Raw genomic sequence first — 17,016 nt, 5'->3', positions numbered from 1 at the left:
TGTCCCCAGCATGTCTGAGAACACCTTTCAGCATAGGAAGTGTCTTTACTGTCCTTTCAGATATGGCAAAGGTGTCAAAAAGGAAGTCTTCCTCAACCGGGTCGGCATGCATGTCCACATCATGATTGGCTGCCGCCCGTTCAATTAGTGCATGAAATCCTGCTGAGTCCTCAGTCGGGGATGCACGTGCATTAAAGGTCTGCGGGTCTTGGCCCACACCTTGGGTGTTCTGGTCACCAGTGTCGTCGTAAGAATCTGGTTGTACATCAGGTTCATCGATAGGGAAATTGTACTGTTCATCCTCATCATATTCCTCACCCACAGAGTGTTCTGGGGAGGGAGTAGGGCTCCGTCTTGGAGGAGGCTGAATCGGTTCCGTGAGGCCTGAGGCGTCAAGGGGCACCCTCTTCTTTTTCAACGGGATGACGTAGGGGTCCACCGGCTCCGAAGTGATCTTCCGTTTATAGAGTGTCAGCTTGCCGGTGGCAGCATCGATGAAATGCTCTGAATCGTCTTCCGATTCGAGTACACGACGTGGAAGAGGGTCAGGCAGCGAGGAACCCTGTTTCGGAGCCGATTTCGTCGAAAACGCTTTCGGCGCCTCCTTAGGTGGCAAGAGAAAAAGGAGTTTCCCAGAAGGCTTAGCCGGAGCGTCCTTTTGCGGCTGCGGTGATGGCATCGGAGCCGATGGAGCAAAGGCTTTCTCCCTGATTCTCTGCAGTGACTCCGCAATGGGGGACGGTACACTGCCAGTGGGTTTCGTCGCCGACAAGGATGCTTTGAGCGGTCCCTCGGATCCGACGTCCTCGCGGGCCTTGTGCGTTTTGGGCGCGGAAACCGTCTTCAGCACCTCCGAATCTTGAGGCCGGGGCGCAGACTTCTTGGGCGTAGCTTCTTTGGAGCCGACCTTGGCGGGCTTGGACGGCGCCGGAGCCGCAGATCCGTGCCGACCATCTTTCTTGGGGGCCCCTTCCTCGGGCGTCGGTTTCGATTTCGGAGCATCGGAATCGACAGACTTCCTCGGCTTCTGCGGACCGGAGGTCGACGGAGCCGACGGGGTGACGGGCACCGACTTCTTCACAGGCACGGCAGCCATCTTAGGGACACTCGAGTCCTTTGGTTTCAGTTTCGATTTCGGGTCGGCCATTTTAGGTGTTGACGACCCCGACGGTTTCAGTTTCGGTTTCGAAACAGCGTGCCCAGCAAGTGAGTCCGTAGCCGGGCCCGAAGGCGGGGCTGTGGCTTGCGGCAACGGGTCCTGGGTAAGGCCGACAGGCGATCCCGTGTCCCGGTCGGTATCCTCGTAACCTTCGGGGCAGAGCTCGTCCGCAGAGCTATCCGCCGCGGCCCCATAAATCTCATCGTCGTCTCCTACCTCTTCGACGTATTCGAGGACCTGACCCGCGACTCCGTCGTCGTCTCCCGGATCCGCCTCGACCTCCGTCTGTGATGGGGAGATTTGTAGAAGGTGACCCTGGACCTCTTCTTCCGGGTCGCCGAAGATGTTCTCCGGATCTGGGGCCGCTTGCCTAGCTTCCAAGCGCACCGCGCGCCGAAGCTTGAGAGTTTTCTTGGAGCGGAACTGTGCACAGGCCTTGCACTTGCCGTCGTCGTGGTCCGGTGAAAGGCACTTGTTACACACGGGGTGTAGATCGATGTGTGGGTACTTGGACCCACAGAGCGGGCAGTACTTAAACGGGCTCCGCTCCATGTCCGTAAAGGCTTGCTGTCGTGTCGCGATGAGAAGGCCTCAAAGTGTAGAAAGCGAAGAAAACTCCGCTTATTCCGGCTTCAAGAGACGGAAGACTCGAGACCGAGCGCAGACAATACCGACGCAAGAAAATCGAGGCCTTTTGGCCGGTAAAAGATAGTGTTACTTGGTTCCGACAGTAAGACGTCGAGACCACATCCGAACCCAATGGCGGAAAAAAACAATCTGGGGATGGAGCCGATGCCCATGCGCACTGTAGTCCAGGGGAGGAGCCACCTATCTCAGGATACTTCGAAGACTCTTCCAGGACAACAATGTGCAATCATCCGAGCCCAACACTAGGCGGCGATCTAATGCTAAGATATGAATTTAGCAGCCCACATGCCTCGAACATAATTTTTGAAGACCGGCAAATATTTTCGATTTTACTTTCAGTAGGCAGTTGCCAAAGTCAAACCATTTGCAGCCCCACACAGCAACATTGAGAGCAAGGCAAATGATATAGAAAATCTACGATTCAAGTGCTACAAAACATTTGGGTTTGTATTTTGCCTGCTAGAACATTCTGATTTTCTTTGTGTATTATAGTTTAACTGATCTTTATACTTAACTGGTTGTAAATGTCCTACGCTTCTTAAAAATCTTGCACTGGCTTGACACAGTTTTACTGGGTCAGGTTACATTGGAGTTATAGTATCAGCCATCTCCTAGATAAGTCTTAACTGATTGCCTTACCAGTTAGGAAAGGTCAAGGAGGCAAGTGCCTAAAGGAAGTTGTTGCTCAGTTATTCAATGAGGGTGAAATGTAATTGGTGGTTATCTGGCAAAATAGTAGAGCAGTATTTTTTTAAAAATACGATTAGTGCTGTAGAAACCATATCTAATGTTTAAAGTACATTCTCAGACTGAAGCAGGCTGGTCCCACTTTGTTAACGTTCCCTCACCTAGGGTATAGAGATGAGCCTTCTTATCTGAGAAGTATGCCTTGAGGTCAGCATCTGGACGCTTGGCATGTTTTTCTTCATACTCCCCAGTTTTGGGGTTCTTGTGCCTGAAGATGAAGTGAAGCTTGTAATCCTCTCCACACTTATCAGGACCAAACATGATCGTGTATGGGGTCTTATCCTGGAACTGATCCTGTAAAATACAACATGAACAGTTAGTAAAATAAAGTAATACTTAAGAGCCCTTCAAGTATTCACCAGATCCCGATCACCTAGTAATAGTTGGCAACATATTTTTTTTATTTTACAATACTTTTGCAACAAGAGGAAACGAGTATTGGCAAAGCCAATAGGTCTAGTTTATGCCAGAGCAATTGGCTTTGCCAATGTGTTTTAGCCATGTGGTAGAGCAGCGTGGAGTTGTGTGTGTGGAGTGGAATTAAGTAGTGTGGTAGAGCAAAGAAGAGTGGCGTACCACTGAGTATGCATGGTAGCGCACTTCCATTACAGACAACAGATTTTCAATTGAAATTACCATTAGATTTGCACCGACATACAATTTTGCTGATAAAACTATAAAGCAGCAAACTGTAATCTATGGAGATTGGCATCACCTAGTTTGTTTTGATCGTATTAAACTATTTGATTCTACCACACTTAAAAATTACAAAAGAAAAGATTCATTTGTGTTTTTCAAATTCCGACAAAATTGTACAGTTAATTTACTGGCATTTAAATTGTGTGTGCTAAAAAAAAAATCCTACAGCCTTTCCCTTTCACACGCCAATACCCAGCAAGTTTACTACTTAAATCCTCTTACTTTGCAGTAAGAGAAAGAAATGCAAATACCAACCTTCCCTGAAAGGCAGAACCTAACATCTGACCTGTCTTTGAATGCAAAGCAGTATGACAAGATCAAAAGGAATATTAAAGGCTTGTGTTTTGCTCCTTCACTTCAGATGCCCAGGGTGGTTAGTTTCGGAGTGCTTCAACCTCCCATTCCCCTACTTCCAGACTTAGGGCATGGCTGTGAAATTGGGGAAGAGGTGTGCTTAAGTTATGGTATTAGTAAAGAGCACTGACGAAAACAAACACGCTCGTAGACCGAACATTGTTCCTCACATGCATGCAAGATTGATAAACTGATAGTGGCAGAGAGAAGTAGAATTAGTCAAGCACAAAGATAGGAGGCAGGAAACCTTTTCCAAGAAACACAGCAAGTTTACTGCTTCCTGAACTAGCATACAAGGGAGGCCACTGAAAATACATGCACTCTTATGGTGTGTCTCACAAAGAAGAAAAAAAATCCCAGAAAGCAAGCACTTGAAGAATACAAGGAGGCAGTAAGAAGTGATAAACAGGCAATGCTCCATGGGAGGGACAGACATGGACATATCCAAGAAACTGGCTCTATATATACTACACCAACATGAGGTATAGTGTGTATAGAGTCCAAGTGTCCCCAGAGGTAGGTAGAGGTTAAAGTTGGATAGACCCTTACTCTCTCATAGTAGTAGCTTGGTCGAGCAGTAAGGCAGTATAAGAGGACAGTGTTAAGCAATTGATGTACCCACTCAGTCAGCAAATGAATTCACACTCAAGAACTGAACTCTAGGCCAATTGTTGTATAAAAATATACTGTTTCTTTTTAGAACCAAGCTAGCCTGGTGCAGGTAAGCATTAAATACTTTTCAGTAATAAGTTACTGGATATAGAACAGTTTGAAAATTCAATAGAAATTGTACTTAGTTTGATTTACAGGGGAGCAGTAGAATGCAACACTTAGCAAATACAGTAGATTGGAATGAATAGGCTTTTTCAGTAAATAGCAGTTAAGTTACTTTTTACGTTACTTTTCTAACTCAGTGCTGGATAACTAGGTTCAGCACTGGGACATTTCGTAGAAACAGGTAAGCAATTACGTTGTAGTTATTTGCATGATTTTTAAAGAATATTGTGAGAAACTGGCTCTATATACACTGGACCAGAATCAGGTACAGTGTGTATCGAGTCCACAAACCCCAAAGGTATAACAGAGCTTAAAGCCAGGTGTAACCTTACTCTCTAAAGTGGTAGCTTGGTCGAGAAGTAAGGCGGTACCAGAGGAAAATGTAAAGCATTTGTTGCACACACTCAGTCAGCAAAAGGTTTCACACACTCAAAGACTTAACTCCAGGCCAATAGTTTTTATATCAAAATATACCGTTGTTTTATTTCCAGAACCAACAGATATCCAAAAAATATACTGTTCTCAATATAAGAGGTCTCAGATGAGAACCCTTTATAAAGGCAATAGGTACAGGGGTTGCAGTAGGCAACAATTCACACACAATTTAGCATCGAGCTCAATGGATTTCCTTATATAAACACAGTTGATTACTTTGTGGATTATTTTGGTAATTCCAGGACTGGTTCCTAGGTTTAGTCCTGGGGTCTTAGCTGAAAACAGTTCAGCAAAAACGTTTTAGGTATTGTAGTGATTTTCAGGAATAAAAAGCTATATTAAAAGATCACACTTAGAGACTTTTCAACAGGAATCTGACAATGTTATCCAATAGGAGAAAATTCAGGTTTCAGGTAAAGTACGATCTGGTTACTTTTGTAATCCAGTACTGGTCTCCTGTGGCCAGCACTGGGGTCTCAACTCAAAACAGGTAAGTAATTACGTTTCAGTATTTCGTATGATTTTTAAAGAATATTTCTAGTTTTCAAAAGTAGACAGAAGAAATTTCATAGAAAAGCAGACAATGGATTCCTACGGAGAAAATACAAGTTACTAGTAAACCCGGTAAGGATTACTTTTGCGGTTCAGTACTGGGCTACAAGGTACAGTACTGGCTTCTCTCCTGATCACAGGTGAATACTTCGGAATTCGGGTGATTTTATATGAATATTTTTAGTTTCCAAAACTTCACACTTAGAAGATTTTTCGAGTCAATCCTGTCAATGTTATCCAATGGCAGGTAATTGAGTTATCGGTTTCCTGGTGAGTATTTGGCTGGTGAAGTTAGGGTTCTGGACATAGACTCAGGGTCCCCCAGGGTCAGGTAAGTACAGTTGGTTCACTCTCAGCGGCACAGGGGCAGCCGGGTGCAGAGGTAGTTAGGCCCAATGTTATCCAATGAGGGAAAGGGGGCCTCCGGTTGGTGGCTGCTGGCTAGCAGGCCACGCGGCTGTGGGAGCTGGGCTCCTGGTCACTTGCTGAGGGCAAATGGGGAAGTAGGATAGGGTACAGATTGCACTGCCAGGGGCACTCGGGCGGCTCGGTGCAGGGTGCTTTTGAGCAGTCGGGCGCTCAATGTTATTCAATGAGGAACTTAAAAAGGGAACAAAGGCTGCAGGCTGGGGAAGACGAAGGATCTTCTGGAGCGACCAACACTTCGAGGGGTAAGTTGGAGTCATGGAGGATAGGTTGGCACCCAGGAGTTGGGCACAGGGGGCCGTGGGGCACCGGGGTGTCTTGAGGTCGGGAAATCTTACCCCTTGCTGGTCGCAGTTGGAGGGGGTCCTCTGTCCTGAGGCTGCATGCGTCGTCGGGGTCGTCGAGGAGGGTCTTTGGGCATTGGACTTCGGGTCCCAGTCGCCGGGGGGACATCCTCGTGGTCTGGGATCACCTGGGCACGGGCCGGGCTCGGCGGGTGCAGAGTGGGTTGGTCTGGTGATTCCTGGCTGGCACCAGGGGTGTTGTTGCAGCAGAGCCTGCTGATGGGAGTCCCAGGCTTTAAGAGGATCAAGGCAGGCAGGTCCTCTGGGTGTCCAAAGGTTGCTGTCCGCAGGAGTCGCCGGGATTAGGCAGAAGCAGGTTCAAGGATCGACAGGCCGGTAGGGCTGGGGCCAAGTCAGTTGTTGTCATCCTGTTAGCAGCTGCACGGTGGATCTTCTTCCCCTTGATCTTCTTTCTTCTTTTCTTATCGGGATCTGAGGAAGGAAGGTTAAGGGAGCCCCTAAATACTGAATTTAGGGGCATTATAGGTAGGGCAAGGACAGGGACCAATAGGTCCCTGTTCTGGGGTGGGTACACCCCCTAGCCTGCTCCTCTCCTGTGGGAGGGGGGCAGGAGCCTAGCTGTGATTGGGCAAGGCTCCTCATCTTCAAGATGGCCGGAGCCCGGGGTTGTGCTTCACCTAGTCTCCCCCACCTGAGGGGTGGGGTTGGCATAGGCTGGCACCCCCCCCCCCTTCCTGACGTAGTTTTTCTCGCCAGTCTTCCCACCAGAGTGGGGGTCAGAACTGGTGGGGGCCAGTTGCTGGGGCCAGCAAATGGTCTGGAGAAGCTCACAGAGGCGGCATGCCTTTGAAGCTTCCCCCTGCCCATCCTGGGGGAGGAGACCTAGCACCTCGCCCAGGATGTGCATTGTTGCAGGCCCAGGAGAGCGGGGGCTCTCCACCAATGGGTCCAGCAACATGTCTGCTGTGTGGCAGCCTCTGCAGCCAATCAGCCCAGATGTGGATTGTAGGTTAGGTTTCAGGGGGCATCTGTAAGATGCCCTCTGGTGCACTTTACATTAAATCCCACACTGGCATCAGTGCGGGTTTAATGTGCTGAGAAGTTTGGTACCAAACTGGTCAGTCTTCAGTGTAGCCATTATGGTGCTGTGGGTTCGTAGTGACAACCTCCTAGCACCATATACTCTTAATGGCATCACTGCACTTACAGTGCCCAGGAATGGCACTGGGTACTGTAGGGGCACAGGGCTCATGCACCTGTGTCCACATCTTTGGCATAGGGCACCCAGCTAGAGGGATGACTGGAGTATGCCAGGGCAGTGGGTTCTGTGGGCATGACACACAGGGGTGTGTGCCATGTCGACTCATTGTTTAGTTCTGTTACCTAGACACTCAGCCTGCAAAGGCAGTGTATGGGTGTCAGGTTACAAGGCCCCTGAGGGTGGCACAGTAAGTGCTGCAGCCCTCAGGGGTCTTCTCTGGTCACCATGCCCTGGGTGCCTAGGGTACCATTAACTAGGGGCCGTTAGGTGGCCAGAGATGCCAATTGGGTTTTAGTTTCAACACAGTTTTAGGGAAGGAACACAGGCCTTGGGTACCTGGTTGGCAGGAACCCAGGGCACACTCAGTCAAAGCACATCAGCAGTTCAGAAAAAAGTGGGGGCATATCAAGGCAAGAAAGATGGCACTTTCTCACACATTTTCAGTTTTCAAAACTCCACACTTGGAAACTTTTTGGAGCAGTACATTGAAATGAATGGGCGTCTACAGTAAATTGCAGACAAGTTACTTTTCACGTTACTTTTCTAACTCAGTGCTGGATGCCTGGATTCAGCACTGGGACAATTCCTGAAAACAGGTAAGTAAACACATTTTGGTTATCGGTGTGATTTTTAAAGACTCCACACTTAGAAACTTTTTGGAGAAAAAGTGTCAATGTTATCCTATGGAAGGAAAACAGGTTAACGGGTCCCAGGTAAGGGAACAACTGTGGGAGTGAAGGTTCTGGGGTTAGACTCAGGGGTTCCCCAGGGTCAGTGATGCACTTTTGTTGCATCCTCAGCAGCACTAGGGCAGCCAGGTGCAGGGTGCTGTTTTGAGGTTGGGTGTCCAGTTTTCAATGGAAAACCTCTGGGACAAAGAAACACTACAGGCTCGGGGACGAGGATCATCTGGGTGTGACCACCACTTCGAGGGGTAAGTTGGGATGTCGTGAGTTGGTTAGGCACCATTGGTTTGGGCACACAAGGCAGTGGAGCGTCGGGTGCAGGGTTGCCTTGTGACGTCAGATTTTCTTAACCGCTCTGGTCGCGGTGGGGGGTCCTCTGGATTGAGGCTGCAGGCATCATCTGGAGGCAGGTCAGGGGTCGCCGGCTCTCGGGAAAGGATCGCTGGGGTGACCTCCTCGTGGTGTTTATCCACTCGAGCTCAGGCCGGGTTCGGCGGGTGCAGAGTGGGCTGGATTTGCGGTCTCTGGCTGGCACCAGAAGCTGCAGTTTAAACACATCCGGTATTCGCAGGAGAAAGTGTGGGAAGTGAAGGCAGGCAGGTTCTCCGGGGTTTGGGAGGTTGCTGGCTGCTGGACACGCCGGGATTTCGCAGGAGCAGGCTCGAAGGGAGACAGGCCTGTAGGGCTGGGGCTAAGTCAGTGGGTGTCGTCCTCTTGTTAGCAATGCACGGCTCTTCGTCCTTTTCTTCTTGTAGGTAGGCTGGATCGGAGGAAGAAAGGTTCAGGGTGCCCCCCCAAATACTAAATTTAGGGGTGTTACAGGGAGGTAAAGGGCAGGGACCAATGGGCCCCTTCCCTGGAGTGGGTACACCCCCTGTTCAGCCACTCTCCGGTGGGAGGGGGCAGGAGCCTGTCCTTGGTTGGCTGGGTTCCACCATCCTCAAGATGGCAGGGACTCTAGGTTGTGCTTCACCTCGCCTCCCCCACCTTAGGGGTGGAGTTGGCAGAGGTGGACACACCTCTCTTCCTCACTTGTTTTTCCCGCCCAAAGTGGGGGTTAGAACCGGTTGGGACCAGTGGCTGAAAGCAGCAAATGGTCGGGAGAGACTCACAAAGGCGGCATGCCTTTGAAGCTTCTACTTCGTGAACCCTGCCCATCCTGTGGGAGGAGGCTTAGCCCCTCGTCCCAGGAGGTGCATTGTGTCAGGCCCACAAGAGCAGGAGCTCTCTACCCAGGGGTCCAGAAACATGTCTCGGGTGGCAGCCTGGGCAGATGCTCTCTGTTGTGCATTTTACATTAAATCCACACTGGCATCAGTGTGGGTTTAATGTGATGAGAAGTTTGATACCAAACTTCCCAGTCTTTAGTGTAGCCATTATGGTGTTGTGGAGTACGTAATGACAAACTCCCAGCACCATATACTCTTAATGGCAGCACTACACTTAGTGCCCAGGAATGGACATGGGTGCTGTAGGGGCACAGGGCTCATGCTCCTGTACCCTCCCCACTGGCATAGGGCACCCAGTTAGAGGGGTGACTGATGTATGCCAGGGCAGTGGTTTGTGGGCATGTCGACTCTTCACTTTGTTCTGCACCAATGTACTCAGTCTGCAAAGGCAGTGTGCGAGTGTCAGGGTACAGGGCCTCTGAGGGTGGTAAATAAATAAATAATACCCTATTTTTGACTAGACATATATCATAACAGATAGCTCAATAAATAAGAGTCAAAATTCGAGGTAGTAGGAGTTTTGCAGGTTTAATACAGCATAAGGACAGGAACAGGACAACCTGCATAGGAATAGGATGACAGGGTGACAGGGCCCAGCAGCTGCTGGGGCTGGATCTGGGATGAGCGCGCTGACTTTCAATAACAATACATGAGCATATATACATAACGCAAACACATAGCATTACATTGCAGTAGGCGTAGCAGTGGGTGGAGCAGAAGGCGTGACGCGTAGCAGTCGCGAAAGATAAGGGTAAAAGTAGGTGTAACTGGGCGTATACATAGACATGTGGTGCAGACGTAACAGAATATGTCATGAATGGGGCGGAAACCATGGAGGGGGCTACCTGAGGAGCCGGGACCTCTAACCTAGTGGTGCGCGCAAACTGGCAATGACGTATTACTAGGAGAAGCTGGGGGCTATGAACTCTGTGCTAGGAGCAGAGACTGAAGTCTGGAGGGTCGGAGCGACATGTACCTAAACAGTATCTAGTATCTGATGTTTAGAGAACATGTTGATATAAACTAGAAGTCAGGAGGGGAAAAGCTAACTTGATTCTAAGACTGGACCATGCATTATTCTACATGTAGTGCGTGATGAAGAATATTAAATGACCATTAAATGCAGTATTTCTCTAACGTGGAGACGTGAAGGCTAGACAATGACGGAAACTATTGATGCAGTTCAGTAGCTTTAGGAATGCAGGGAAGGAGGACTGAACTGATAACTGGACTCATAACATACTCTTGGCAGACTCAGAGACTGAGCCAGGCTGCACCGGGCACTGCGAGGCAGGAAGTAAGTGAAGGGTCGAGGATACAGGTGGGGGCTGTATCACTCCTCAGCGAGGCTTCAGGAGACAGGAGCTGAATCTAGTGTCCAGGCCCTTTTGAGGCCTAGAAACGGGGACTTTATAATAGAATAACGTGCACACTGAGAAACGTGGCAACGTAGCTTTACATAGGCCTGATATTCGTAGTATTCACGAGGACTGGAAACTGGCATACTAGAGGGGGACACAACTGTAATTGCGTCATTAATCGAACATGGGGAATGCATATGCATATTTAATCATGCACACATAACATATGATGGATGACACGTAGGGACACAGAACATGGCAAAATTTACTTTTCCACATTCCCTCCTTGTCACTACGTTTCCGTCAGGAAACATCAATATTCATGATACCATCTATCATTTCATACAGTATCATTTGCTCGTCTCGAATTATCCTGGAACGGGATTTAGAACGGGGTTTGGGACTAGGAATACAAGAGGTAGCACAAATGCCGCAAATCGCAGGGCCACATTGTATACAGAGGCAGCAGCTGAATATGATCGCTACTGCTATACCTAGGAAGGACAATATTTTCCATCCCCATGCGGAAATTATATTCCAGAACCAACCGGACCATGTCCAGGTGCCTGGATCTTGGTGTATCAGATGGGCAATTTTATGGAGTCTGGTTATAGCTGAATAAACAGACGGCGCGTTATTTGGAATGAAAATGCAGCAACTAGATCCGATGACTCTACAAGCCCCGCCCCTATCGGCCAGTATGACGTCAAGGACGAGACGATTCTGTAAAACGACAAATCTCATAGCAGATTGCTCTTCGGTTAAGTTACCTAGAGCAGAGGCAGTCTCATTTATTACAGCTTCAAGGGTTCTTGTTAATCTACGGATCAACTTACTATTCTGGATAGGTCCTATAAAGAAAAAGAAACCTCTGTTGAAATCTGTATACTGTTCTAGAGCAGTTTCAGTATAATCGACAATTGGGGACTCCCTTCTATGTCTAATGTGTACTAGATGTGTGTTTCTATGATAATCAGGTGGGGCTAGGAAAACTGGTGGCAGTAGGAAGGCAATGTAACAGGTTCCCTCCCAATCGAGGGGCAAACGAACATATGCGGTCTGACCACAAATAAAATATGAATGACGTGAAGCTTTGAAAATAGATTTCCCACTGTCACTATACTTGACAACAGTAGTACAATCACTATGTCCTACATGTACGGAACCATTATTTCGGACACATAATTCGCCTTTGACTGGTAGTACTGAAATAGCAGGTAAGTCTGAAGTAGTATCAGACTGAACATTCAGGACCATAAAATTCGACGAATAATTACCTAAATTATACACTTCATTTTCTAGATCTAAACCTGTTCGGTGAGGGAGACCTTGCTTGTCTGGAAAACATGTACTGTTAAGAAAAGACATATCTGTTGAGGATGACGTTAACGTAGACCATGCTCCACACGAACCATTATGTGAAAAAGGATAGGGAAAAAGTGGCAGAACTCCCTTCGGTGTCTGGAAAGGGGGGAGTCGACCACATACCCAACAATTAGTGGCATTGCTGGTCTGGTGTGAGTAATGTAACATACGGATAAAGGAGTTATTACGCATAGCGAGGCGGTAGGACAGCTCATGAGGGGGCAGATCACTAAACGTGTGCTCTACTGTAGCATTAGCAGACTTATTTACATGAAGAACTGGGAAACATAGGTAAAATGCATAACTGGTGCAGGAAATCATAAGGCTGGAAAACAATATGAAACATAGAAAAACGATACATCGGATTGAGTTTTGACTAACTCTCTCACTATGGGGGTCTATTTTATACATGTCAGAAACAGTCTATCCGTTTCACCTAGGGGAGGACTTAGACAATCAAACTGGCTGACTTAATTTACTAGACCGTAATTTCTGTTTATACTCCTGCTGTGGAGTTTTCTCTAACAGGGGAGGGGTTGTAACAATGTCATTTGCGGGACAGTCCTTGAGAACAATATTCTGGCAATCCTTTGAATCCTGGGAAATGTTCTTAAAGACGGGTTTCAGTCCTTTAAAAAGTTTAACATGAGAAAGGTGCACCCAGCCCTTGCGTCCTTCCAACTTCACGGCTGTACGGGTGGTGAGGAGGACCTGTCGGGGCTCTTTCCATCGAGGCTCCAGCGGACTTGATCTGTCAAAGTTGCGGACCATCACCATGGATCCTGGAACGATTTCATGCGGTGCCACCTCAGTATTGTCTGGAAACGCGGCAGCAACCTGTGAACGACATGAGTTGAGGGCAGACATCAAGGAAGCTAGGTAATCTGTCAGCATATTACTTGAAACATCGGTAATACTTCGGGGTCTAGGAGTACCCCACATATTAGGGGGGCGGCCGAAAACGACCTCATACGGGGACAGACCTGATCTGGAATGTGCGACCATGCGCATATAAAATAAAGCGACTGGTAGAGCTACTAGCCAGTCCACACCTTTTTCTTTGCATACTTTGGCGATACGGATTTTCAGAGTCTGATTATGTCTCTCAACGAGACCGGCTGCTTCAGGATGGCGTACACAATGGAACTTCCACTGGTACCCTAGCAAAAGGGAAACGTGCTTCATTAACTCTGAGGAGAATGGCTGGCCGTTATCAGAATATACGACTCTAGGGAGTCCATAACGAGGGAAAAACTCACGAACCAACTGCTTGGCAGTGGTCACGGCTGTGTAATCTGGGACTGGATATGCTTCTGTCCACCTGGACAAAGCGCATACAACTACAAGGACATACTTGAAACCTCGACATCGCTCCATCTGAATATAATCCATCTGGAGGACTTCAAAAGGGTGGTCAGGGGGCTGGAATCCACCTTGTTCCACCGGGACACTTTTACCTGGATTAAACTGACAACATATCATACAGGTACGGACTTTCTGCTTAGCTGCAGCTCGTAAATGCTTGTTGAACCAAATGTTCTGGATACTATCTAACATAGCTTTTTCTCCTAAATGTGCTGGACTATGTGCGGTATTAATAATGACTTGAACCATAGAGTCGGGGAGAAACCATGTGGCTCTACCCTTTGTTAACCATCCTTGATCTGTCTGGACCCCTCCTTGTTCGGACCATTTCTTGATTTCTTCGGGAGTAGCATGTAACTGGATATCTATGACATCTTGTGTAGGGTCCTTAACTGTCATACATGTAATCGGATCTGGAGTATGTGTCATGTTAACTGGAATGTCTGGAGTCTGTGCTGTAAGCTTAGCTGTGCGGTCTGCTAGATCATTACCCTGGGAAATAATGTCAGTGACTTTCGTATGTGCTTTGCACTTCATGATAGCAATAGATGTCGGTAAGTGTATGGCATCTAACAGAGCTTGAATAAGGAGACCATGCTGAATCTTGGTTCCATGAGAAGTCATGAAACCTCTTTCCTGCCAGAGCACTCCGAAGTCGTGTACGACTCCAAATGCGTAGCGTGAATCTGTGTAAACATTAACTTTCAGGTTCTTGGCGTGTATACAGGCTTGTGTCAGAGCAACTAGCTCTGCTGCTTGAGCGGACAGAATGTCAATACGGTGTGTCTCAATAACTTCGGTGTCAGTAGTCACTGCATACGCGGCGACTAGTTCTCCTGTACTAGTTCTCATACATGAACCATCCACATAAAGTGTCAGGTCGGGATCTGGTAACGGAGTATCTGTCAGATCTTGTCTTGGCTTTGTCGTAATGTTAACTACTTCCACACAGTCATGTGGGTCAGGATTTGAATTAACTGATGGTAACAGTGTAGCAGGATTTAAAATGTTGCAGCGTCTGATTTCTATGTGTGGCTGGAACAGTGTCAATTCATAACCTGTTAAACGTGCAATTGTCAAGTGCTGAGTTTGTGTTCGGTTCAAAAGAACTTCCACAGAATGTGGAACTTGTACTGTCAAGGTATGTCCTAAGACTATGGAATCACTTTGTCTGATAGCTAGTGCTGTGGCTGCAACTGACTTGAGGCACGCAGGCAGAGCCTGGGCGACTGGATCTAATGTGCTAGAAAAATAAGCACAGGGCTTGTATTGTCCTGCTTGATCTTGTGTGAGAACAGATAATGCTGTACCTTCGCGTTCTGTGACGAAAAGTGTAAAAGGCTTACTGTAGTTCGGTGTTGCTAGAACTGGAGCTTGACATAGGGCTTTCTTTAACTCATTGAAACTAAGTGTATGTTCAGATGTCCAAGGGAGAACAGTCGATACGGCTGCCTCCTGTGTCGTTAACTGTATCAGTGGTTTGGCTAGAAATGCATACTGGGGAATCCATTGTCTACAATAAGAAGTAAGGCCGATAAAAGCACGTACCTCCTTCTGGGTCTTGGGCTGAGGAAGACTCGCTATTAACTGGATACGGTCTGGTGTCAACTGCCTACCCCTCTTGGACAGTAAGTGTCCTAAGTATACCACTTGCTGGACACAGAATTGAAGCTTAGAAGGGGATACCTTGTGCCCCATCTCGGCTAGGAAATACAACACCGTCAGTGACGCTCGCTCGCAGTCACGTTCGGAACGGGCTGTGATCAGTAGATCATCGACATACTGGAGCAGGGCAGTGTCAGTTGGCATGTGAATGTTGTCTAGTTGTCTCTTGAGTGCTTGACTGTAAATACTAGGACTTTCTGTGAAACCTTGAGGAGCGCGTGTGAACATATAGCTCCTTCCATTTAAACAGAATCCGAAAAGGAACTGGCTGTCTGGATGAATTGGAACACTAAAAAATGCATTCTTGAGGTCTATGACAGTGAAGAACGTGGCTTCGGAATCAATGGCGGTTAATAGGGAAGAGATGTCTGGGACAACTGGGTACTGCGGAATAATACATTTATTAAGCTCTCGTAGGTCGATCACTAATCGATATACTGGGGGTGCATTTGGATCAGTACGTTTCATGACTGGAATGATCGGAGAGTTGCATACATTGGAGTCAGTTTCTACAACTACTCCTTGAGCGATGAGCTCGTCAATAATTTTGGATAAGGCTGCTACAGCCTCGGGTGGCAATCTGTACTGTCTGATTCGTGGTAACACTACACCTGGTTTGAGAGTCACACGATAAGGTGTGATTTGCATGTAACCTACATCAGTTGGACCTTGCGCCCATAAATGCTGCGGTACATTAGACAGTCTTGAATCAAAATCTCGTAATACATAGTGACCCTTAAAGTCACGTAGGAACAATCGTATTCCCTCTGGGGAACAGCATATAACTGCACCTAACTCTTTCAGTGTCTTAATGCCTAATAGGTTTTCTGGACATGATTTGGTAAGTAACAGATCAGTAGTGCGGGACAATGGACCTACTTCTAGAGTAACTGGCTTTGAAATCTCATTTACGATAGGTTTTCCTGAAAATCCAAGGGAAACATTTCTTGAGCCTGAGAGCGGAGCCCCTGGAACTTCGGCGTGACTAATTGTGGTCCTACTTGCCCCTGTATCAATCAAAAACTTTCTGTCTTTCCCTAATACTTGACTGTGAACATAGGGACCTTCTTGATCTACAGGTATCTCAATGAGAGGCAAGCCTACCTCCCTCTCTAGGCTGTTTCATGAGTACTGCTGGTACTCTGGATACTCAGACTGTGCATACTGGTACATCTGCTGTGTAACGTGCTGTGTTGCAGCAATAGGCTGCGGTGCTGTAACTGTCTGTTGTGCATTCTGTGGCTGAGCAGTCTGTGAAACTTGCTCTTGTCTAGGCGGACGTGGTCTTTCTTTAGTCTTACCAGTAGCTATGTTGTGTTTCAGAACTGTACACTCATTTATAAAATGACCTGGCTGTTTACAATAATTGCAGTTCCCTTTAACGGGAGCTGCAGGATGACTGGCTTGATTCGGACCCCTCTTCTGACTGTCTTGAGGAACAGATTGTGCAACTAGTACTTTCATTTTCGTGTCTTTCATACGTTTTCTTTCATGTTCTTGCTCTTCCCTGATTCTATTCTGGTGGTACTGAAGCATCTGGAGCATTTGGGACGGGGTATTAGCTTGCCAGGTACTTTCGACTTTCAGAACTCGATTTTTAATTTGTGGGCTTGAATTCTCGACTAATTTAGTAACAAAAAGGTGAGGGTATGACTCACTACTTGTCCTGAGGCCACTGTTGATGCTAAAACATTTTTCAAACCTGGAATAGAAATCACTAATATCTTCCTCTTGTTTCTGTTTACAGGCTGAGATTGCATCCCAGTCTTCTTTTCTAGTTGTCAATAATCTGGGTAAAACTTGTATTAATAATTCTGGTAATTCTTTACATTTATCTCCAAGACCAGTACCTGGTACTCGTGCCTTGTCTTCAGCTTCTAGAACTGCCCAATCGATCTTTTTCTCTCCCACCTCCCATTCTTTTTCCTTTAGCTTTTCATACACCCCTGCGGGCAACAGGACCTTTAACATTTTAATGATAT

At 47.3% G+C, this 17,016-nt stretch overlaps 1 protein-coding gene across 2 annotated transcripts in view; it reads right to left on the bottom strand.

Annotated features, from left to right (window-relative positions):
• The window catches only part of CANX (calnexin), a 574,990-nt gene that overhangs the window by 290,833 nt on the left and 267,141 nt on the right, over positions 1–17,016 (bottom strand). For both annotated transcript variants that reach the window (XM_078653533.1, XM_078653534.1), the window contains exon 7: positions 2,656–2,848. In XM_078653533.1, the coding sequence (XP_078509659.1) occupies positions 2,656–2,848 (193 nt within the window). The remainder of the gene's footprint in view (positions 1–2,655; positions 2,849–17,016) is intronic.

This window comes from Lissotriton helveticus, chromosome 7, assembly GCF_964261635.1.
Source record: "Lissotriton helveticus chromosome 7, aLisHel1.1, whole genome shotgun sequence".
Classification (NCBI taxonomy): domain Eukaryota; kingdom Metazoa; phylum Chordata; class Amphibia; order Caudata; family Salamandridae; genus Lissotriton; species Lissotriton helveticus.
This window is presented reverse-complemented; position numbering and strand designations above follow the sequence as displayed.